Source organism: Oncorhynchus tshawytscha, linkage group LG14 (genome assembly GCF_018296145.1).
Source record: "Oncorhynchus tshawytscha isolate Ot180627B linkage group LG14, Otsh_v2.0, whole genome shotgun sequence".
NCBI lineage: Eukaryota > Metazoa > Chordata > Actinopteri > Salmoniformes > Salmonidae > Oncorhynchus > Oncorhynchus tshawytscha.
In genome coordinates this window covers 29922533-29946492 of record NC_056442.1, presented here as the reverse complement: position 1 = coordinate 29946492, position 23960 = coordinate 29922533, and the positions used below count along the sequence as shown (strand labels likewise).

At 41.4% G+C, this 23960-nt stretch overlaps 2 protein-coding genes across 2 annotated transcripts; both read left to right on the top strand.

Annotated features, from left to right (window-relative positions):
• The first annotated feature begins 231 nt into the window (after positions 1–231).
• LOC112267587 (olfactory receptor 4S1-like) lies at positions 232–1897 on the top strand. Its single transcript, XM_024445792.2, has one exon. It carries the CDS (start codon positions 587–589, stop codon positions 1526–1528), a length of 942 nt encoding a protein of 313 aa, XP_024301560.1. The 5' UTR covers positions 232–586; the 3' UTR covers positions 1529–1897.
• Positions 1898–17108: 15211 nt separating this feature from the next.
• Positions 17109–19165, top strand: LOC112267586 (olfactory receptor 11A1-like). The gene has a single exon (XM_024445791.2). It carries the CDS (start codon positions 17251–17253, stop codon positions 18178–18180), a length of 930 nt encoding a protein of 309 aa, XP_024301559.1. The 5' UTR covers positions 17109–17250; the 3' UTR covers positions 18181–19165.
• Positions 19166–23960: the final 4795 nt, after the last annotated feature.

The following is a 23960-nucleotide window of genomic DNA, read 5'->3' as shown; positions in this document are numbered from 1 at the left end:
TGGTGCGGAGAGTGGAGAAGTGTCATACCTACTGTAGGTATGATCTGGTCTGCTCAGGTGGAGGTGATCTGCTCTGGCCCTCAGAAGAGAGATACAGAGACCATACAAATACACAGACCATACCAATGATCATCTTCAAGGAGAACCTACTTTGAAGACTTTGAAAATACTTACTTTGTTTCGATTAATCATCTAACTAATTCAGTTAAATATTGTTTAGGATTACTCTCTAACTTTGAGTTAAATTAAGTGAAGATCTGTGAAGATCATTAAAAAATGTATATATAATGCTTCATGCTCACCAGAATGTGATACAGGTTGAATACTGGTCTGTGTGCTCACTGCATGGTAATGTAGGTGGCTGCTGAAGCTGGGTGGTTTTGGGTTGACTTGTTTGACATCTGAATACCAACAACATTGTTTGAAGGAGAGCTATCATCGTTGAGAGGCTGACAGACTGCTGTATGGGTGGCAGTTACTGTTAAAATGTAATCAAATTGTTTTTTTAAATAGACCAACCAACAAAACTTGGATAAACTGAACATTCTCAGGTCCTGTGTACACTAGCCATGTGTGCCTGCTGTCAATGACAATGGAGTTCAACTCCTCCCAGCAGATAGTGTTTGTGCTGCATGGACTGAACGTGACACAGACAAACAAACACATCTACTTCTCATTAACTCTCATCCTATACATCTTCACCATTTTTGTAAATCTGATACTGATCGTTACCATTTTTCTGGAGAAAATGTTGCATGAACCTATGTATTTATTTCTCTGTAATCTGTGTATTAATGGTATCTATGGGGCTTCAGCTTTCTACCCAAAGATACTTTATGACCTTTTATTTGACTCTCATGTGATAACATACCCTGGGTGCATGACCCAGATATTGGTAATCTACTCCTTTGCTTTCTGTGAATTCACCAGCTTGACAGTGATGGCATATGACAGGTATGTTGCCATCTGTAAACCGTTACAATACCACTCTATCATGACTACTCGAAAAGTGTGGACACTGCTTCTTCTTACGTGGCTTTTCTCATGGCTAGAAAGTAGCATTGGGATGGGACTAACAGCTAGGTTACCCCTCTGTGGCCTCGACATCGATAAACTCTACTGCTCAAACTGGGCGGTCGTGAAGCTCTCATGCGTTGACACCACTCTGAACAACCTCTACGGCTTCATTCTCACGTTTTCGCATGTTTCTCAAACAATACTCATCCTGATATCCTACATGAACATCATCAAAGCGTCCTTGCGTTCCCGTGTGCAGAGGAAGAAGTTCATGCAGACCTGTCTGCCTCATCTGATCACCCTCACGAACTTCACCATATCCCTCACCTTCGATGTGATGTACGCTCGCTACGGCAGCAACACCAGCCTGCTGGCCCTGCGGAATATCATGGCGGTGGAGTTCCTAGTTGTGCCTCCTCTGGTGAACCCTATCATATACGGGATGAAACTCACTCAGATTCGGAATAGAGTTGCACAGATGTTCAACTGGAAAGTTGCTGCCCTAATCTAAATGTATTGTGGTGATGCGCTTGTGTGTATCAACATATCTTTCTTGTTGATCTATAAAGCTATATTGACAATTTTCATTTGTAATTTTTCATGGACATAAAGAAGGAAAAGGTGCAAATCTCGCTCACAATTAAATTCTTTGCTTTATTTGATCTAAATATTAAAATAATGATGTTCTAGCAGTCAATGGCCTTCGTCAGAATTATTTTTCATGGATGTCGTGTGGAATAACTTTGCCCCTCTTATTTGTTGTCAATGACTGAGATTCAGGTGTTTGGCTTCATGGAGCCATCTTGTTACCTTGACCAAAAAACTCAAATTAGCTGTATGTAGCCAACTTTATATACAGTGCATTTGGAAAGTATTCAGACCCCTTGACTTTTTCCACATTTTGTTAGGTTACAGCCTTATTCTAAAATTGATTAAATGTTTTCCCCCTCATCAATCTACACACAATACCCCAAAATGGAAAAAAACAATGTTTTTAGAAATTTTTGCAAATGTATAAAAAAAAGAAGTATTCAATCCCTTTGCTATGAGACTCGAAATTGAGCACAGGTGCATCCTGTTTCCATTGATCATCTTTGAGATGTTTCTACAACTTGATTGGAGTCTATTGATTGGACATGACTTGGAAATAATTTGGAAAGGCACACACCTGTCCATTGGTGGAAAAAGTACCCAATTGTCATACTTGAGTAAAGGTAAAGATACCTTAACAGAAAACGACTCAAGTTAAAATGAAAGTCACCCAGTAAAATATTACTTGAGTAAAATACTAAACGTATTTGATTTTAAATATACTTAAGTATCAAAAGTAAAAGTATAAATTATTTAAAATTCTTTATATTAGGCAAACCATTTTTGTTTTTTACATTTACGGATAGTCAACGGCACACTACAACACTAAGACATAATTTACACATGAAGCATTTGTGTTTAGTGAGTCTGCCAAATCAGAGGCAATTGGGATGAACAGGGATGTTCTCTTGATAAGTGTGGGTATTGGACCATTTTCCTGTCCTGTTAAGAATTCAAAATGTAATGAGTACTTTTGGGTTCAGGGAAAATATATGGAGTAAAAAGTACATTATTTGCTTTAGGAATGTAGTGGAGTAAATGCAGAAGTTGTCAAAAATATAAAAAGTAAAGCATAGATACCCAAAAAACGACTTAAGTAAAAATACTTTGAAATACTTCTTAATGACTCCAACCTAAGTGTATGTAAACTTCCGACTTCTGTATGTGGGTGTCGGCTATCGCCGGTTAACGCTTGATCTGGTTGAATCTAGGCCTTAATTTCACCCCATTGTTGAAGCACGGACTTTAACATTGATCTTGTGTCTCATCCTCTCACTGATAAACATGCATTTTCATATCTGTTGAGAGTCCTTTAGGTGCCTTTTGGCAAACTCCAAGCGGGCTATCATGTGCCTTTTACTGAGTAGCTTTCGTCTGGCCGCTCTACAATAAAGGCCTGATTGGTGGAGTGCTGCAGAGATGGTTGTACTTCTGGAAGGTTCTCCCATCTCCACAGAGGCACTCTGGAGCTCTGCGGAGTGACCATCGGGTTCTTGGTCACCTCCATGACCAAAGCCCTTTTGTTCAGTTTGGCCGGGCGGCCAGCTCTAGGAAGAGTCTTGGTGGTTACAAACTTCTTCCATTTAGGAATAATGGAGGCCACTGTGATGTTGGGGACCTTCAATGCTTCAGAAATGTTTTAGAATCTGAACCTGCCTGCCTGACCATACTGCTAGCCCTGACCTCGAGCCTGCCTGCCTGACCATACTGCTAGCCCTGACCTCGAGCCTGCCTGCCACCCTGTACCTCCTGGACTCTGACCTTGTTATGATTCTTTGCCTGTCCATGACCGTTCTCTTGCCTGCACCTTGGATTTGAAGAAATATCAGACTCAAACCTTCTGTCTCCCTTGTCTGCATCTGGGTCTGTGCCCTTATACTTGTGTAAAGTCAGCTGAGGGAAGGATTAAGTTCACACAGACATGTGTGCCACATTTATTGACAATGGTTATTTTCATTAGTGACCCTGTTTGACATTTTGCTAGGGGGGAATAGTGATGTTAATATTACGCTAAATATGCATAATGCAATGGGTGTACAATTCCTTGTTATACCACCTGTCTTAAACCCTGTCATATATGGACTTAACCTCCAGATAATTCGAAGGGCAGTTTTTAGAAAGTGTAATCCACATAAAATCATTGATATGAGAGGTTCGTTACATGTTACACAACAGGGCGACTTCCTGATATCAGAAGACAACTAAATTAAAAGGTATAATCTGGCAAAACTGTTGCAAGGTTAAATGGCCCCTAATTTCTTGGTATCAATCGCACTCTTCTGGGAAAGGGATTTACAAATATTCCAAGGATAGAGTGATTGTAGCACACTTCAGAGGGTAAATGGGCAATGCACAACATTTAAATGCTTTTGAACTGGGTATGGTAGTAGGTGCCAGGCGCACTGGTGTATGTCATGAACTGCAAAGCAAATCTGTTCCTGTCACCTGCCCTCCAGAGCGCAACTACGTCCCCACTGAGAGATTGGCTGTTGACCTGGGCGCCCACAGCCCTTGTGACTGGACACCCAGGTATCACCCGCACCATCCAATCCTTTTCTGATAAATACTGGTGGCCCACTTTAGTGCAGGACTTTGCCCACTATGTCAACTCATGTACTCAATCTCCCCGGCACACTCCACCAGGGAAACTACTTCCCCTTCCTGTGCCTCAGCGGCCTTGGTCACATCTGTCCATAAACTTTGTAACGGATCTTACCCTTTCTGATGGTTTTACCAATATTCTGGTGGTTGACTGATTCTCTAAATCCTGCTGTTTTTATCCCTCTCTCTGGTCTACCTACTGCTCTCCAGGTTGCTGAGGCACTGTTCCAGCAGGTCTTCAGGCACTGTGGCCTTCCGGTGGACATCGTTTCTGACCTTGGCCCCCAATCCACATCATGTGTTTGGAAAGACTTCATGGAGAAGCTGGGGTCACGGTCAGCCTCACTTCCACATACCGGACTCAATCTAACGGGCAGGTGGAGAGGATGAACCAGGAGCTGGGGGAGATTCCTGAGGAGCCACTGCCAGGACCAGCAGGGGGAGTGGGCCTGATTTCCTTCCTTGGGCAGAATACGCCCAGAATTCATTGCAACACTTCTCCACCGGGCTGACTCCTTTCCAGTGTGTTTTGGGTTATCAGCCAGCCCTGGCTCTGTGGACTCTGAGCCAGACAAGTGGTTCAGGCACACAGAAGAGGCATGGAACAATGCCGTCAGGAGCAGCAGGCGGATCACCACCGCAGTGAGGCTCCCGTGTTCCATCCTGGTGATCGTGTCTGGCTCTCTGGGCTGTCCCCCTGGCTGGTGTTGTCCCACAGCTGGAGCCGCTTGTTGGGGGTGGGTGGTAGTGTCACGTCTACTTCTCTGCGGCACTCGAGATCACCGGTCAACTAACCACCGGTCCTGGCAACCCTTAATTACTCACACCTGCACTTTATCACATTAATTTTTGTTTTAATTTAACTAGTCAAGTCAGTTAATAATACATTCTTATTTACAATCACGGCCTAGGAACAGTGGGTTAACTGCCTTGTTCAGGGGCAAAAAGACAGATTTTTACCTTGTCAGCTCAGGAATTCGATCTAGCAACCTTTCGGTTACTGGCCCAACGCTCTAACCACTAGGCTACCTTCCCTGACTACTTACCATTTATCTAGCACTCTGTTCTTTCAGTTATCAGGTAGTTTTGTTTTCCTTTTAGACGCTGCTCTTGTTAGTTTTCATTAAACTCACACTGCACTTGCTTCCAGACTCCCTGTGTCTACGTTACACATACAACTAAACAATACAACATGCACAAGGACTACTTTTAACAATTGTTTGACATATACACTGAAAAAATATATAAATTGCTCAGTTTAGAATTTTTTTACTGTCCATTGAAATAAATTCATTATGCCCTTTATCTATGGATTTCACATGACTGGGAACACAGATATGCATCTGTTGGTCTCAGATTCCTTTTAAAGAAAAGGTAGTGGCGTGGATCAGAACCAGTCAGTATCTGGTGTAACCACCATTTGCCTCATGCAGCGTGACACTTCATATAGAGTTGAGTTGATCAGACTGTTGATTGTGGAATGTTGTCCCACTTCTCCTCAAAGGCTGTGTGAAGTTTCTGTTCACAATATTGACATCAACAAACCACTTGCCCACACGACGCCATACTGCCCAGGATAGTTGAAACAGATTAATAGGTGAGGTGCACACTTCTCCAGCATGCCAGTGGCCATGGAAGGTGAGCCTTTGCCTACTGTAGTCAGTTACGATGCCGTACTGCAGTCAGGTCAAGACCCTAGTGAGCTTCCCTGAGACTGATTATGACAGTGGCAAAAATTATTTGGTTATGTATACACAGTTTCATCAGCTGTCCGAGTAGCTGGTCTCAGACAATCCCGCAGGTGTAGAAACCAGTTGTGGAGGTCCTGGGCTTGCATGGCTACACGTAGTCTGTGGTTGTGAGGTTGGTTGGATGTACTGCAAAATTCTCTAAAATTACATTGGAGGCTGCTTATGGTAGAGAAATTAACATTCAATTCTCTGGCAAAACCTCTGGTGGACATTCCTGCAGTCAGCATGCCAATCGTACGCTCACTCAAAACTTGAGACATCTGTGGCATTGTGTTGTGTGACAAAACTGCACATTTTAAAGTGGCCTTTTATTGCCCCCAGCACAAGGTGCACCTGTGTAATGATCATGCTGTTTAATCAAATCAAATCAAATTTATTTATATAGCCCTTCGTACATCAGCTGATATCTCAAAGTGCTGTACAGAAACCCAGCCTAAAACCCCAAACAGCAAGCAATGCAGGTGTAGAAGCACGGTGGCTAGGAAAAACTCCCTAGAAAGGCCAAAACCTAGGAAGAAACCTAGAGAGGAACCAGGCTATGTGGGGTGGCCAGTCCTCTTCTGGCTGTGCCGGGTGGAGATTATAACAGAACATGGCCAAGATGTTCAAATGTTCATAAATGACCAGCATGGTCGAATAATAATAATGCAGAACAGTTGAAACTGGAGCAGCAGCACAGTCAGGTGGAAGTTGAAACTGGAGCAGCAGCATGGCCAGGTGGACTGGGGACAGCAAGGAGTCATCATGTCAGGTAGTCCTGGGGCATGGTCCTAGGGCTCAGGTCAGTTGAAACTGGAACAGCAGCATGGCCAGGTGGACTGGGGACAGCAAGGAGTCATCATGTCAGGTAGTCCTGGGGCATGGTCCTAGGGCTCAGGTCCTCCGAGAGAGAGAAAGAAAGAGAGAAGGAGAGAAATAGAGAACGCACACTTAGATTCACACAGGACACCGAATAGGACAGGAGAAGTACTCCAGATATAACAAACTGACCCCAGCCCCCCGACACATAAACTACTGCAGCATAAATACTGGAGGCTGAGACAGGAGGGGTCAGGATTCTTGAAATGCCCCACGTCAGGTGGACGGATTATATTGCAAAGGAGAAATGCTCACTAACAGGGATGTAAACAAATTTGTGTACAACATTTGAGATAAATACGCTTTTTTGTGCATATCGAACATTTCTTTGATATTCAATTTCAGCTCATGAAATATGGGACAAACACTTTACATGTTGCATTTATATTTTTGTTCTGTAAATTTTATCACTCTGTTATCGTGGAATTGCCCTGTACCAATCCACCATACTTGTCAGTAAGCATGGCTCAGTATTGAACAGCCTGCTGTAATTTCATGCCCAACCCACCTTGTGGAGAGCAATCGTGCAATAGGTTTTCACTTAATCTTTTACCTACACTACTCATATTGTTAAGCAATGACTATCACATACATTCAGTCTAGAACCATCTTTCTAACCAGCTGGCCATGATCCTCTCTTACGTGACAAATGTTCTATGCACAATAAGCTGACAATAGGAATTGATTTTAGATGGTCATACCATGGATCATTTAGATATTTGATTTAGAATTTTACCGAAACACTGTCACATTCATAATAATGAGCGGACCAAGGCGCAGCTGAGCATAGTTCCACATATTTTTAATCTCCGTGAAACAAACAAAACAATAACGAAAAACATGAAGTTATGACGTGCATACAGGCAACTAAACACAAACATTATCCCACAAGACACAGGTGGGGAAACGGTGACCTAAATATGATCCCCAATCAGAGGCAATGATAAACAGCTGCCTCTAATTGGGAACCATATTAGCACCAACATACTAGAACACCCCTTAGTCACGCCCTGACCTACTACACCAAGGGCTCTCTATGGTCCGGGCGTGACAAACGCATTGAGTAACACATTCAGAAATAGCAAAAAAGACTAAAAAAATATATAATAAGGAATACGGTTTTGAAGTGTCTGTCCTATATCCAGGAGATATAAGAAAGCTCAGGAAATATTTATATATTTTTTACACATACAGTAGCATCTTTGTTGAACGTCTCCTCTGGCTGGTTATTTGTGATACCACAAAACAGATATGATACTGCACATCTTCCACCTATACTTTGCACTATTTAATTATTAGTTAGATTCCAGGCCTATGAGAGATGAGAGAGGAAGGCACAGTTTTCCTGTGGCAGAGACTGGGAGACTAGTCAGGATAGAGGGAATTATAAACGGATCAAAGTAGTAGTTTTCATCCTTGATGAAAACCTGCTCCAGAGCTCTCAGGATCTCAGACTTGGGCAAAGGTTCACCTTCCAACAGGAGAATGACCCTAAGACATGCAGGAGTGGCTTCGACACAAGTCTCTGAAATTCCTTGAGTGGCCTAGCCAGAGCCCGAACCCGATCGAACATCTTTGGAGAGACCTGAATTGCTTTGCTGGAATGCTCCCCATCCAACCTGACAGAGCTTGAAAGGATCTGCAGAGAATGGGAGAAACTCCCCAAATACAGTTCAATATTTATTTAATTTGAACTTTAAAAAAAATTGGCAAGTCAGTTAAGAACAATTTTTTTTTTCCAATGACGGCCTACCAAAAGGCAAAAGGCCTCCTGCAGGGACGGGGCTGGGATGAAAAATACAAATTAATTAAATAAAAATATAGGACAAAACACACATCACAACAAGAGAGACAACACAACACTACATAAAGAGAGACCCAAGACAACAGCATGGCAGCAACACCTGACAACACAGCATGGTAGCAACACAACATGGCAGCAGCACAAACCTACAAACCTCAGATTTCCCACTTCCTGGTTGGATTTCTTCTCAGGTCTTTGCCTTCCATTTGAGTTATGTTATACTCACAGACATCGTTCAAAAAGTTTTAGAAACTTCAGAGTGTTTTCTATCCAAAACTACTACTAATATGCATATCTTAGCTTCTGGGACTGAGTAGCAGGCAGTTTACTCTGGGCACCTTATTCATCCAAGCTACTCAATACTGCCCCCAGCCATAAGAAGATAAGCTTTCTGTGCTGTTTTGACGTATCCTGAAAATGACATCTGCTGCTTTAGACTGAAGGGTCATATCTCAGTTATTGCTTTCATATCCACAAATAAGAAGCTATTTTCTTAACTTTCAGAGTGCGAGCTGATCAAGGGGTCGAAAAGGTAGACATTACCAGATGTTCACTGTCCGAGGAACAGGCCGTGGAAGCTTTATTGCTGGCAAAAGTGTCCATAACCAAAGGTAATTAAACTGTTCTGAGTTATTTTTCTCTCTTCCTCTCTGCCTGTCTTGATGTACATGGAACCTGTCTCACATGCACAGTTTGGAGGAAGAAGGATACCTTGACCTGTCGAATTTTATCCACCTCTTCTGTGTGGGATATGTGTTGCTACCTCGTCTGCGGGCAGATCTGCAGTATTTCACAGAGAGTTGGAATAATCACCCTTTAAGTACAGAGGCAAACCTGACACCTCACCAGCTGTGGCATATCAGAATTCTCCAAACACCTATGCACATTTTTGTTTTTGCCTTAGCACTACACAGCTGATTCAAATGATCAAGTCATCATCAAACTTCAAGTGGTATTTATGTCTAAAAATGACATTATCTTCTATTGTTTGTCCTCATGTGTCTGTTTTTCTGCATAAAGTTATCTTGGGCCACTTAGTGTGGATACCAGGTGAGACAACACACACACAATAACAGTCTCTCTCCTTCACTTCATCCCTCTCCCCCTTCTCCCTAAATCCTCTCTGTTATATCAGCTGTGTCGGTGAACCCCTCCCGCATCTGAACTGGCTGACACAGAGGGCACAGCATGATCATAGGCGAGAGGCCAGGTCAACAGGAAGTATTATTAAAGAGATGCTTTACATTGAAATACAGGTAGAGATGTAGTAGTCCCAGAGTTAATGATCCAAGGTCAGTTTTGCATTTCACCTCCTGATGATTATGTTGACTGATTGTGTTAGAATAAAAAAACAAGGCTTAATCATGCTCTCTCTCTATCCATCTCTCTTGTCTGCAGGTATGTTTTGATGTGAGAGAGGAAGCCAGTCCCGTCATCGCCACCTCACCCGCTCTTAAGATAACCTTCGGGCTAACTGGGGGCCCAAGTCTGGTTAGGAGACACCGCTAGAGACACTGTAATTGTAGTGAACTGAGATAATATTAGGGTAGCAATGTAATTCATTAATCATATGCTGTCTGCCTCTGTTCTTACCTCTTTCCCTTTGTCTTCTACCCCTGTCTCCCCACCTCGTCTTTCTTCCTCGTTTTATAATGCACACCATATGTGCATTGAAGTACAGATTGAACTTGTATTTATAATATAATATTACATTTATGATAATTATAATGCATGTATTATGTATTTATAGCACCAGGAAATGAACTTCTTTAAATAGTGTTTCACATTCTCCATTGGTTGAAATTACGTGTCTCATTGAAATGCTATCCTCTGTCCTCAGATTAATGCAGATGAAGGGAGTTAGAGATGCATCGATTTTTATCTTTCTGTATATATGAATTACAAATCACCCTTTACTTAAAACCTGTTGCTACTCTAGGGGCAGTATTTTCACTTTTGGAAAAAAAACGTTAGACAACACTCTAACGTTTCCAAAACTGTAAAGATATTGTCTGTGAGTATAACAGAACTGATGTTGCAGGCGAAAGCCTGAGAAAAATCTAATCCGGAAGTGCCCCATATTTTGAAAGTGTAGCGTTCCAATGAGTCCCTATTGAGCTGTGAATGTCCTATCAACGAGCTTATGCTTTCTACGTATTCCTCAAGGTGTCTACAGCATTGTGACGTAGTTTTACGCATTTCTGTTGAAGAATAGCCGTAGGCGGCTACATTGCGTAAGTGGTCACCTGATGTCTCCAAGGGTGACTCTCGCGTAAAATTCAGAGGTAGCCATTACCCTAATCGGTCCTACTGAAAAACGAATTGTCCCGATGGATATATTATCGAATAGATATTAGAAAAACACCTTGAGGATTGATTATAAACAACGTTTGCCATGTTTCTGTCGATATTATGGAGCTAATTTGGAATATTTTTTGCCGTTTTTGTGACTGCAATTTCCGGGCGATTTCTCAGCCAAACGTGAAGAACAAACGGAGCTATTTCGCCTACAAAAATAATGTTTGGGGAAAAAATGAACTTTGGCTATCTACCTGGGAGTCTCGTGAGTGAAAACATCCAAAGTTCATCAAAGGTAAACGATTTAATTTGATTGCTTTTCTGATTTGGTTGCCTGCTGCTAGCAAGGCATAATTCTATGCTAGGCTATCGATAAACTTACACAAATGCTTGTCTAGCTTTGGCTGTAAAGCATATTTTGAAAATCTGAGATGACAGGGTGATTAACAAAAGGCTAAGCTGTGTCTCAATATATTTCATTTGTGATTTTCATGAATAGGAATATTTTCTAGGGATATTTATGTCCGTTGCGTTATGCTAATTATTGTCAGGCGATGATTACGCTCCCGCATGCGGGATGGGGAGTCAGTAGAGTTAAATCATGTTTCTAGTCTATTGCATAGGTACAATGTGTAAACATTGTTGTCCCAGGAGCAGGAGTGGTAAACACGGTTGAAGTGTATAATTGTAATGCAGACACAGCATCATTCAAAGAATGGAGTTTGACACACCTGGTATTGGATATGACAGAAAAAGAATGTCTCAGAGATTCATACCTGAACCACATCTTTATTTGCCAAGGAAGAGTACATGATCGGTGAATATATTCACTGTACAGGCTACAATGTGGGTCTCATGCGTGGTTATAACTACAGTACATGCATATAGGACTTGCATACTTGGCACAAAGTTATTATATTCTATTCAATCCATAGGCTTCATTAATGCCTTTCAGACTTGAAGTTGATACAACAACTATGATAGCTAAGGTTCATAGATTGGTATGAATATTAGTTCGGAACCTAACGTTTTGGGGTGCATACACAGATTGGCTACTTACTGTAGCTAGCTACACATCCATAGGCATGCAGTTATGTGTATCCTCCACTACACAATAAGCAAGTAAATAGTTAGCTATGTTACATCAGATGCATTGAGCGGCAAGGCTAACTTACACAATTTTACATTCAATTTGCAGTAAATGCTTTAGCTAGCTAGATTCTTTACATCCACTGTTTTCCAAGACAACAGCCTGGTTTGCTAGTTTTCTCAGGAGTCTCTAAAACATTAAACAACACAAATTACAATGTCATACTGTACTCATGTCATAACACTAGCTAGCTAGCTGGCTAATGTTAGCTAGTCAGTTAACTTCCTAAATTGCTATTTTCGTAAATTAACTTTATGACAAATTATATGCACAATCATTTGTCTCTACATTAACCAACATATTCCTCTCAATTGTAAATGTTTAGCTTGACTCGTTATGACCTAACTACTTAAATCTGCTTCCTCTATAATATTCTGTCAGCCATCTTCATTGAAGAAAGCTTGCGTCAAATTAGTCAAATTTGTCAGTGGAACCACTCGATATGATTGGTCATATAAAATCCTTGGGACCCAAATGCACAATGAGTGCTCTGCCTTGTGGTGGTCTTGAGCAATGAAGCCTTGACACTTGGTCCCTGCGGTGTAAGCTCGCAACTTTTAAAGGAGGAACCACTGTATATACAGTCGTGGCCAAAAGTTTTGAGAATGACACAAATATTAATTTTCTCGAAGTCTGCTGCCTCAGTTTGTATGATGGCAATTTGCATATACTCTAGAATCTTATGAAGAGGGATCAGATTCATTGCAAATTCCCTCTTTGCCATGCAAATGAACTGAATCCCAAAAAACATTTCCAATACATTTCAGCCCTGCAGACATCATGTCAGTGATTCTCTCGTTAACACAGGTGGGAGTGTTGATGAGGACAAGGCTGGAGATCACTCTGTTATGCTGATTGAGTTTGAATAACAGACTGGAAGCTTCAAAAGGAGGGTGGTGCTTGGAATCATTGTTCTTCCTCTGTCAACCATGGTTACGTGCAAGGAAACACGTGCCGTCATCATTGCTTTGCACAAAAAGGGCAAGGATATTGCTGCCAGGAAGATTGCACCTAAATCAACCATTTATCGGATCATCAAGAACTTCAAGGAGAGCAGTTCAATTGTTGTGAAGAAGGCTTCAAGGTGCCCTAGAAAGTCCAGCAAGCGCCAGCATCGTCTCCTAAAGTTGATTCAGCTGCGGGATCAAGGCACCACCAGTACAGAGCTTGCTCAGGAATGGCAGCAGGCAGGTGTGAGTGCATCTGCACGCACAGTGAGGCAAAGAATTTTGGAGGATGGCCTCGTGTCAAGAAGGGCAGCAAAGAAGCCACGTCTCTCCAGGAAAAACATCAGGGACAGACTGATATTCTGCAAAAGGTACAGGGATTGGACTGCTGAGGACTGGGGTAAAGTCATTTTCTCTGATGAATCCCCTTCCCGATTGTTTGGGGCATCCGGAAAAAAGCTTGCCAGGAGAAGACAAGGTGAGTGCTACCATCAGTCCTGTGTCATGCCAACAGTAAAGCATCCTGAGACCATGTGTGGTTGTTGCTTCTCAGCCAAGGGAGTGGTCTCACTGACAATTTTGCCTAAGAACACAGCCATGAATAAAGAATGGTACCAACACATCCTCCAAGAGCAACTTCTCCCAACCATCCAGGGACAGTTTGGTGATGAACAATGCGTTTTCCAGCATGATGGAGCACCTTGCCATAAGGCAAAAGTGATAACTAAGTGGCTCAGGGAACAAAACATTGATATTTTGGGTCCATGGCCAGGAAACTCCCCAGACCTTAATCCCATTGAGAACTTGTGGTCAATCCTCAAGAGGCGGGTGGACAAACAAAACCCCACAAATTCTGACACACTCCAAGCATTGATTATGCAAGAATGGGCTGCCATCCATCAGGATGTGGCCCAGAAGTTAGTTGACAGCATGCCAGGGCGGATTGCAGAGGTCTTGAAAAAGAAGGGTCAACACTGCAAATATTAACTCTTTGCATCAACTTCATGTAATTGTCAATAAAGGCCTTTGACACTTATGAAATGCTTAGAATTACACCTCAGTATTCCATAGTAACATCTGACAAAAATATCTAAAGACACTGAGGCAGCAGACTTTGTGAAAATTAATATTTGTGTCAATCTCAAAACTTTTGGCCACGACTATATATAAACATGACCAAAGGCATGTGGACACCGGCTCGAACATCTCATTCCAAAACTATGGGCATTAACAGGGAGTTTGTCCCCCTTTGCTGCTATAACAGCCTGTGCTAGTCTGTGTGCCAGCTATCTGACAGATGGCCAGATACCGTTTTTGAAATAAGGAATCTTGTTTGTCCAGGGTCACTGTGAGATACAGTGCCTTGCGAAAGTATTCGGCCCCCTTGAACTTTGCGACCTTTTGCCACATTTCAGGCTTCAAACATAAAGATATAAAACTTTTTTTTTTGTGAAGAATCAACAACAAGTGGGACACAATCATGAAGTGGAACGACATTTATTGGATATTTCAAACTTTTTTAACAAATCAAAAACTGAAAAATTGGGCGTGCAAAATTATTCAGCCCCTTTACTTTCAGTGCAGCAAACTCTCTCCAGAAGTTCAGTGAGGATCTCTGAATGATCCAATGTTGACCTAAATGACTAATGATGATAAATACAATCCACCTGTGTGTAATCAAGTCTCCGTATAAATGCACCTGCACTGTGATAGTCTCAGAGGTCCGTTAAAAGCGCAGAGAGCATCATGAAGAACAAGGAACACACCAGGCAGGTCCGAGATACTGTTGTGAAGAAGTTTAAAGCCGGATTTGGACACAAAAAGATTTCCCAAGCTTTAAACATCCCAAGGAGCACTGTGCAAGCGATAATATTGAAATGGAAGGAGTATCAGACCACTGCAAATCTACCAAGACCTGGCCGTCCCTCTAAACTTTCAGCTCATACAAGGAGAAGACTGATCAGAGATGCAGCCAAGAGGCCCATGATCACTCTGGATGAACTGCAGAGATCTACAGCTGAGGTGGGAGACTCTGTCCATAGGACAACAATCAGTCATATATTGCACAAATCTGGCCTTTATGGAAGAGTGGCAAGAAGAAAGCCATTTCTTAAAGATATCCATAAAAAGTGTCGTTTAAAGTTTGCCACAAGCCACCTGGGAGACACACAAAACATGTGGAAGAAGGTGCTCTGGTCAGATGAAACCAAAATTGAACTTTTTGGCAACAATGAAAAACGTTATGTTTGGCGTAAAAGCAACACAGCTCATCACCCTGAACACACCATCCCCACTGTCAAACATGGTGGTGGCAGCATCATGGTTTGGGCCTGCTTCTATTCAGCAGGGACAGGGAAGATGGTTAAAATTGATGGGAAGATGGATGGAACCAAATACAGGACCATTCTGGAAGAAAACCTGATGGAGTCTGCAAAAGACCTGAGACTGGGACGGAGATTTGTCTTCCAACAAGACAATGATCCAAAACATAAAGCAAAATCTACAATGGAATGGTTCAAAAATAAACATATCCAGGTGTTAGAATGGCCAAGTCAAAGTCCAGACCTGAATCCAATCGAGAATCTGTGGAAAGAACTGAAAACTGCTGTTCACAAATGCTCTCCATCCAACCTCACTGAGCTCGAGCTGTTTTGCAAGGAGGAATGGGAAAAAATGTCAGTCTCTCGATGTGCAAAACTGATAGAGACATACCCCAAGCGACTTACAGCTGTAATCGCAGCAAAAGGTGGCGCTACAAAGTATTAACTTAAGGGGGCTGAATAAATTTGCACGCCCAATTTTTCAGTTTTTGATTTGTTAAAAAAGTTTGAAATATCCAATAAATGTCGTTCCACTTCATGATTGTGTCCCACTTGTTGTTGATTCTTCACAAAACAATACAGTTTTCTTTATGTTTGAAGCCTGAAATGTGGCAAAAGGTCGCAAAGTTCAAGGGGGCCGAATACTTTCGCAAGGCACTGTATGTGTGACCAAAATAATCCAGGAACGGTCATTATGTATTTATAAGACACATTGGTCAATATATTCCATCCATCCTGTAAAAATGATGAAAAACAGTTGTAAGTGTGCCATTTGGAACAACTTCTGTCATCTCCTCTGGGACGATAAGCCCTGAAAGTGTACTGCAGGCCTAGGGAAGCCCAGAGTGAAATGTGGTCCTCACATTTACCTGAGCAGGAAAGATCTGGGCCTAGGTTTTAGACAATAGCTAGAAATCAGGGTCCGGAGTTATTCTGTTTTCCCTGATTAGTGTAGACTACCAGGCTAGAGGGTCCCAACACATATATTGTTTTAACAGGATCAGAGGCTACTAAAACAGCCGGTTCAATAAAATAACATTAAAGATGTCTTCTTCTAATGTGCTGCATTATCCTACCAAACTTCTCTCTTTATTTAAGAATGTCCCTCTGACCATGTGCAACAGTGTTGGACCCTCTGAACACATCGACAATCGTCACCCATGAAGCATTGTTACCACGAAAGCCATAGTCTTGGTCTCAGAGAGGGTAACATCTCCGATTGAACGCTAGAGTGCAACGCCAACTAGCTAGCCATGAATTACTGTATTTCTAGAGAATTTAAGAAAGCATTTTGAACATTTACATTTAAGTAATTTAGCGGAAGCTCCTATCCAGAGTGAGCAATTAGGATTAAGTGCCTTGCTGAAGGGCACATCAAAAGATTTTTCACCTAATTGGCTTGGGGATTTAAACCAGCAACCTTTCCTTTACTGGCCCAATTCTCTTAATCACTAGGCTACCGGCCCCATGGAGGGCCTGTGTTACAAAATGGTATCTGTTTTTCTCTATATGTTTCCTTGACCGGGAATATCAAATTTCCCCCATGTATTGGGGACTATTTGCATATGACACCGAGGCAGGCACTTTTTTTTTCATGAAATGGTCAGTCTAAACGTTACATCAATTTTATCAATATATTCAGCATTTTAATACATAAATAATGAGTGCAGGATGGAAAGTATAATATTGTTTGATTTAGGCTATGAATTATGATATCCGGAGAATGAATAGCTATCTATATACAGCAATGGGAAAATGTATCACTGTAACATGAACAGGTCAATGTTATCAATTTAGGTCGTCTGGTCTTTGTGATTTCATTGTTTTAACTTATATTGAAGTTACAGTACTATAGAGGATTTGCTCCTCTTCTTCAAACATTGACAGCACATCTTTACCAACTCCCAGGACCATGGAAAACTCTACTCACTTTAAGGTCTTTAGGCTTGTTGCATACGGTGATATCGGACAATTGAAATATTTCTACTTTGCTGTAGTAACTGTTTTATATTTTGTCATCATTCTTGCCAATACTTTACTTATTGGAGTTATCTGCATTGAAAGAAGCCTTCATGAACCTGTGTATCTGTTTCTATGTGCTTTGTTTGTTAATCAGTTGTATGGGAGCACTGGTTTGTTTCCTGCTCTCATGTTTTACTTACTCTCTGACACACATGATATTTCCCTTCTTTATTGTTATCTCCAGATTTATGTGTTGTACACATGTGCTCTAACAGAATTTAGTAATTTAGCAGTTATGTCCTATGACAGGTACATCTCTATTTGTTATCCTCTACAGTATAACAATATTATGACACCTAAAATAATTTCTAGCTTAATTCTGCTGCCCCAAGTGTATTCTTTTTTCATCAACGCCATCATTATCTCCCTGAGTTTGCGACTGCAATTTTGTGGTAACATTCTAGACACGGTGTATTGTGACAACTACTCGATAGTCAAGCTTGCCTGTTCAAATACTACGCTGAATAACATATGGGGTCTTGTTGTCCCTGCGCTCTCTTTTTCTTGTACTAAATGTCCTACCATATACTCATATGTAAGAATTCTACAAATATGTTTAAAGTCTTCAAAAGAGACGAAACAGAAAGCATTTAACACCTGTATACCACATATAGCCTCTTTGCTGAACTTATTTGGCTGTTTATTTGTGATTATACAAGGTAGATATGACACTGCACATCTTCCACCTATACTTCACACTATTTTATTGGTTTATTTTCCAATATGTCCACCACTTTTCAATCCTATTATGTATGGCATCAGGATGGTTAATATCAGGCAGGCTTGTAAAAAGTTACTAGGCCGTCACACTAAAACATAACCTGGTGGTAATTTTTGTAACATTTAATTATGTGTTTTGTTACTTATAGTTGCTATAATTGACTGTACAGATATTTGTCATTTTGGAATAATTTCTCTGTAGCCCAAATATTATTGTAAAGTATTGTCACAGAATGTTTTGTGTCATATTAGCTAGTTAACTGCATAACTACAGAGCATCAAGGGGAGTGGCCCTCCCTACCTTCAAGCTGTGCTCAAATAGATGCTAAGTGGGATCCTTGGGACGACCCTACACCCCAACCCGTTATGCCTCTTCTGTTCTCTTGGCCCACCGTACAAAAATATTTCTACAATATATATGTAACGTTTGCTTACGTTATCCTAGCAGTAATGGCTTATGACAGGTATGTCTCCATTTTTAAGCCATTTCAATATCATAGCATTATGACTCCTTCTAAAGTGAATATGTTGTTAGCCTTGGTACAACAACTTTTTGTGATGACTAAGCAGTTGTTAAACGCTCTCGTGTTGAAAGTGCGCTGATCAACCTGTATGGTATATGTATCATATAGTGTCTAGTGGTTTTACCTTTGGTGTTAGTTGTGCTCTCATGTAAAGATATTGTTTGCTTGAAAGCCTCAAAGGAGTAATGAACGAAGGCTTTTAATGTGTGTACTCCTCACTAGAACATATTCAACAACTTCTCTGCAAGCCATCTTTTTTCTGTTGTTTACAACAGGCAGAGGTTAATGTATTAATATCAGTACAGTCCATTCTTTTCCCACCACTGGTACACCCTATCATATATGGTATTAGGACCAAGAACAGATCAGGACATGTGTTACAAAAATTATAAGAAGAAAAATCAAGAAAGTTCGGAAAGATTTTCCTCATTGAAAATCTGAACCTAAACTTGGACCAATTATAACTTTAGAAAGTACAGCAGCAGGACAGGGTCCGGTTTGAATCCCAGGATTGACAGGAACATCTGCCAGAACTGAATGCTTATACATTTGTTTTGATCATCAACCTAATCTCTTGTTTCTCCTTTAAATTTCCTTTGAATTTCCTTTAAATGTATTTTACTGTAGTAAAGTCAAATCAGGGATACTGTTGTGTCACTGACCCTATAATGCTCTGTTAGCATGTCAGTGGACATGTACGTGTGTTTCAGGGGGGTTGGGGACAGAGTAAAAGGATAAAAGGATACAATAAGTTCTGTTTCAAATAATTTCCTGTAAAATAAAAGGGATCAATCCATTTTCTTGATCAAACAGTTGCATTTTTTCTTGCTAATGATTCAGATGCATTTTTGAAAGAGCTTCAGGGACAATGAGGAAGATCAGCCCAATCCCCCACTCAGCTACACTTAATCTAAAGACTTTTGGCCACTCAAGTCCTCTATCTATCTCTACGCTTGAAAACTAAAGGAATAACCCATCTGGCATTTGCCATAATTACTGGGCCAGTTTTATTCTGCTTAATTCTTAAAAATACAGTTCAAGTCAAAAAGTTTGGACATACCTACTCATTCCAGGGTTTTTCTTTATTTGTACTATTTTCTACATTGTAGAATAATTGTGAAGACATCACAACTATGAAATAATACACATGGAATCATGTAGTATCCAAAGAAGTGTTAAACAAATCAGAATATATTTGTAGGTTGGATACTTCTTCAAAGTAGCCACCCTTTTCTTTGAAGACAGCTTTGCACACATTTGGCATTCTCTCAACCAGATTCATGAGGTAGTCACCTGGAATGCATTTCAATTAACAGGTGTGCCTTGTTAAAAGTTCATTTGTGAAATGTCTTTCCTTCTTAATGCATTGTGTTGTGACAAGGTAGGGGTGGAATACAGAAGATTACCCTATTTAGTAAAAGACCAAGTCCATATTATGGCAAGAACAGCTCAAATAAGCGAAGAGAAACGGTAGTCCATCATTAGTTTAAGACATGAAGGTCAGTCAACCCGGAACATTTCAATAACTTTGAAAGTTTCTTCAAGTGCAGTCACAAAAAACATCAAGCGCTATGATGAAATTGGCTCTCATTTGGACCGCCACTGGAAAGGAAGACCAAGAGTTACCTCTATTGCAGAAGATAAGTTCATTAGAGTTACCAGCCTCACAAAGTGCAGCCCAAATAAATGCTTCACAGACCCAATTCACAACTGTTCAGAGGAGACTGTGTGAATCAGGCCTTTGTGGTTAAATTTCTGCAAGGACATCAATAAGAAGAAGAGATGCAGGAGAAGAATGGCATGGCTGACATTTTACGTGCTCCTAATGAACTGTGTTATTTTGTTTGTTTTCTTGCGATGTTTTGAACTTTTTTTAAACTTATTTTGTACATAATGTTGCTGCTACCGGCTCTAAAGACCGAAAATAACTTCTGGACAGAACAACGATTACTCACCACGAGTTGGAAGAACATTTTTCCTTTAACGTATCTGACGAGTTTATACTGCTTTCCCGGGAACAGGCCCAATTCCCCATCATTTGCTTTCTGAGAAAAAGGGGGCGGAGGTTGGGATGCCTTCTGAGAATTTGTAGGCGAGCGAGTAAACCCCCACTGCCATTTTTCCTATTGGACAAGGTGCAATCATTGGAAAATAAAATTGATGACCTACGAGCTAGATTAAACTACCAACAGGACATTCAAAACTGTATTATCTTATGTTTCCTCGAGTCGTGGCTGAATGCCAACATGAAGAACATACAGCTGGCAGGTTTTACACTGTATCGGCAGGATTAAACAACAGCCTATTGTAAGACAAGGGGTGGCGGTCTATGTCTATTTGTAAACAACAGCTGGTGCACGACATCTAAGGAAGTCTCAAGGTTTTGCTTGCCTGAGGTGGAATATCTCCTGATAAGCTGTAGACGACACAATCTACCTAAAGAGTTTTCATTAGTATTTTTCGTAGCTGTCTACATAACACCACAGACTGATGCTGCCACTTCTAGTGGCCGGGGACTTTAATGCAGGGAAACTTAAATCTGTTTTACCTAATCTCTACCAGCATGTTAAATATGCAACCAGAGGGAAAAAAACTCTAGACCACCTTTACTCCAAACACAGAGACGCGTATAAAGCTCTCCCTTGCCCTCCATTTGGAAAATCTGACCATAATTATATCCTCCTGATTCCTGCTTATAAGCTAAAACTGAAGCAGGAAGCACCAGTGAGTCAGTGGTCAGATGAAGCAGATACTAAGCTACAGGACTGTTTTGCTAGCAGAGACTGGAATATGTTCCGGGATTCTTCCGATGGCATTGAGGAGTACACCACATCAGTCACTGGATTCGATGATGTCGTCCCCACAGTGATTGTATGTACAGTGGGGTAAAAAAGTATTTAGTCAGCCACCAATAGTGCAAGTTCTCCCACTTAAAAAGATGAGAGGCCTGTAATTTTCATCATAGGTACACTTCAACTATGACAGACAAAATGAGAAAAAAAATCCCCAAAATCACATTGTTGGATTTTTTTATGAATTTATTTACAAATTATGGTGGAAAACAAGTATTTGGTCACCGACAAACAAGCAAGATTTCTGGCTCTCACAGAACTGTAACTTATTCTTCAAGAGGCTCCTCTGTCCTCCACCTGTTACCTTTATTAATGGCACCTGTTTGAACTTGTTATCAGTATAAAAGACACCTGTCCACAACCTCAAACAGTCACACTCCAAACTCCACTATGGCCAAGACCAAAGAGCTGTCAAAGGACACCAGAAACTAAATTGTAGACCTGCACCAGGCTGGGAAGACTGAATCTGTAATAGGTAAACAGCTTGGTTTGAAGAAATCAACTGTGGGAGCAATTATTAGGAAATGGAAGACATACAAGACCACTGATAATCTCCCTCGATCTGGGGCTCCACGCAAGATCTCACCCCGTGGGGTCAAAATGATCAAAAGAACGGTGAGCAAAAATCCCAGAACCACACAGGGGGAACTAGTGAATGACCTGCAGAGAGCTGGGACCAAAGTAACAAAGTCTACCATCAGTAAAACACTACGCTGCCAGGGACTCAAATCCTGCAGTGCCAGACGTGTCCTCCTGCTTAAGCCAGTACATGTCCAGGACCGTCTGAAGTTTGCTAGAGAGCATTTGGATGATCCAGAAGAGGATTGGGAGAATGTCATATGGTCAGATGAAACCAGAACTTTTTGGTAAAAACTCAACTCGTCGTGTTTGGAGGACAAAGAATGCTGAGTTGCATCCAAAGAACACTATACCTACTGTGAAGCATGGGGGTGGAAACATCATGCTTTGGGGCTGTTTTTCTGCAAAGGGACCAGGACGACTGATCCATGTAAAGGAAAGAATGAATGGGGCCATGTATTGTGAGATTTTGAGTGAAAACCTCCTTCCACCAGAAAGGGCATTGAAGATGAAACGTGGCTGGGTCTTTCAGCATGACAATGATTCCAAACACACCGCCCGGGCAATGAAGGAGTGGCTTCGTAAGAAGCATTACAAGGTCCTGGAGTGGCCTAGCCAGTCTCCAGATCTCAACCCCATGGAAAATCTTTGGAGGGAGTTGAAAGTCCGTGTTGCCCAGCAACAGCCCCAAAACATCACTGCTCTAAAGGAGATCTGCATGGAGGAATGGGCCAAAATACCAGCAACAGTGTGTGAAAACCTTGTGAAGACTTACAGAAAGGTTTTGACCTCTGTCATTGCCAACAAAAGGTATATAACAAAGTATTGAGATAAACTTTTGTTATTGACCAAATACTTATTTTCCACCATAATTTGCAAATAAATTCATAAAAAATCCTACAATGTGATTTTCTGGATTTTTTAAATAATTTTGTCTGTCATAGTTGAAGTGTACCTATGATGAAAATTACAGGCCTCTCTCATCTTTTTAAGTGGGAGAACTTGCACAATTGGTGGCTGACTAAATACTTTTTTGCCCCACTGTATATACCCCAATCAGAAGCCATGGATTACAGGCAACATCTGCCCTGAGCTAAAGGGTAGAGCTGCAGTTATCAAGGAGCAGGACTCTAACCTGGACGACGAACCATCAAACAGGCAAAGTGTCAATACAGGACTAAGATCGAATCGTACTAAGCCGGCTTAGACGTTTGTCGGATGTGGCAGGGCTTGCAAAGTATTACAGACTACAAAGGGAAGCACAGCCGAGCTCTGCCCAGTGACACAAGCCTACCAGACCAGCTAAATTACTTATATGCTCGCTTCGAGGCAAGTAACACTGAAACATGAATGAGAGCAACAGCTGTTCCGGACAAATGTGTGATCACGCTCTCCGCAGCCGATGTGAGTAAGACCTTTAAACAGGTCAACATTAACAAGGCTGCAGGGCCAGACAGATTACCAGGACATGTAATCCGAGCATGCACTGATCAACTGGCAAGTGTCTTCACTGACATTTTCAACCTCTCCCTGTCTGAGTCTATAATATATAATATATGTTTCAAGAAGACCACCATAGTCCCTGTGCCCAAGAACACTAAGGTGACCTGCCTAAATTACTACCGACCCGTAGCATGCACTTCTATAGCCATGAAATGCTTTGAAAGACTGGTCATGGCTCACATCAACACCATTATCCTAGAAACCCTAGACCCACCCCAATTTGCATACCGCCCTAACAGATACACAGATGATGTAATCTCTATAGCACTCCACACTGCCCTTTCACATCTGGACAAAAGGAACACCTATGTGAGAATGATATTCATTGACTACAGCTCAGCGTTTAACACCATAGTGCCCTCAAAGCTCATCACTAAGCTAAGCACCCTGGGTTTAATCACCTCCCACTGCAACTGGATCCT

Bases quoted from the DNA above. Each gene is read 5' to 3' on its own strand.
- LOC112267587 (XM_024445792.2), top strand. From the start codon at position 587: ATGACAATGGAGTTCAACTCCTCCCAGCAGATAGTGTTTGTGCTGCAT.
- LOC112267586 (XM_024445791.2), top strand. From the start codon at position 17,251: ATGGAAAACTCTACTCACTTTAAGGTCTTTAGGCTTGTTGCATACGGT.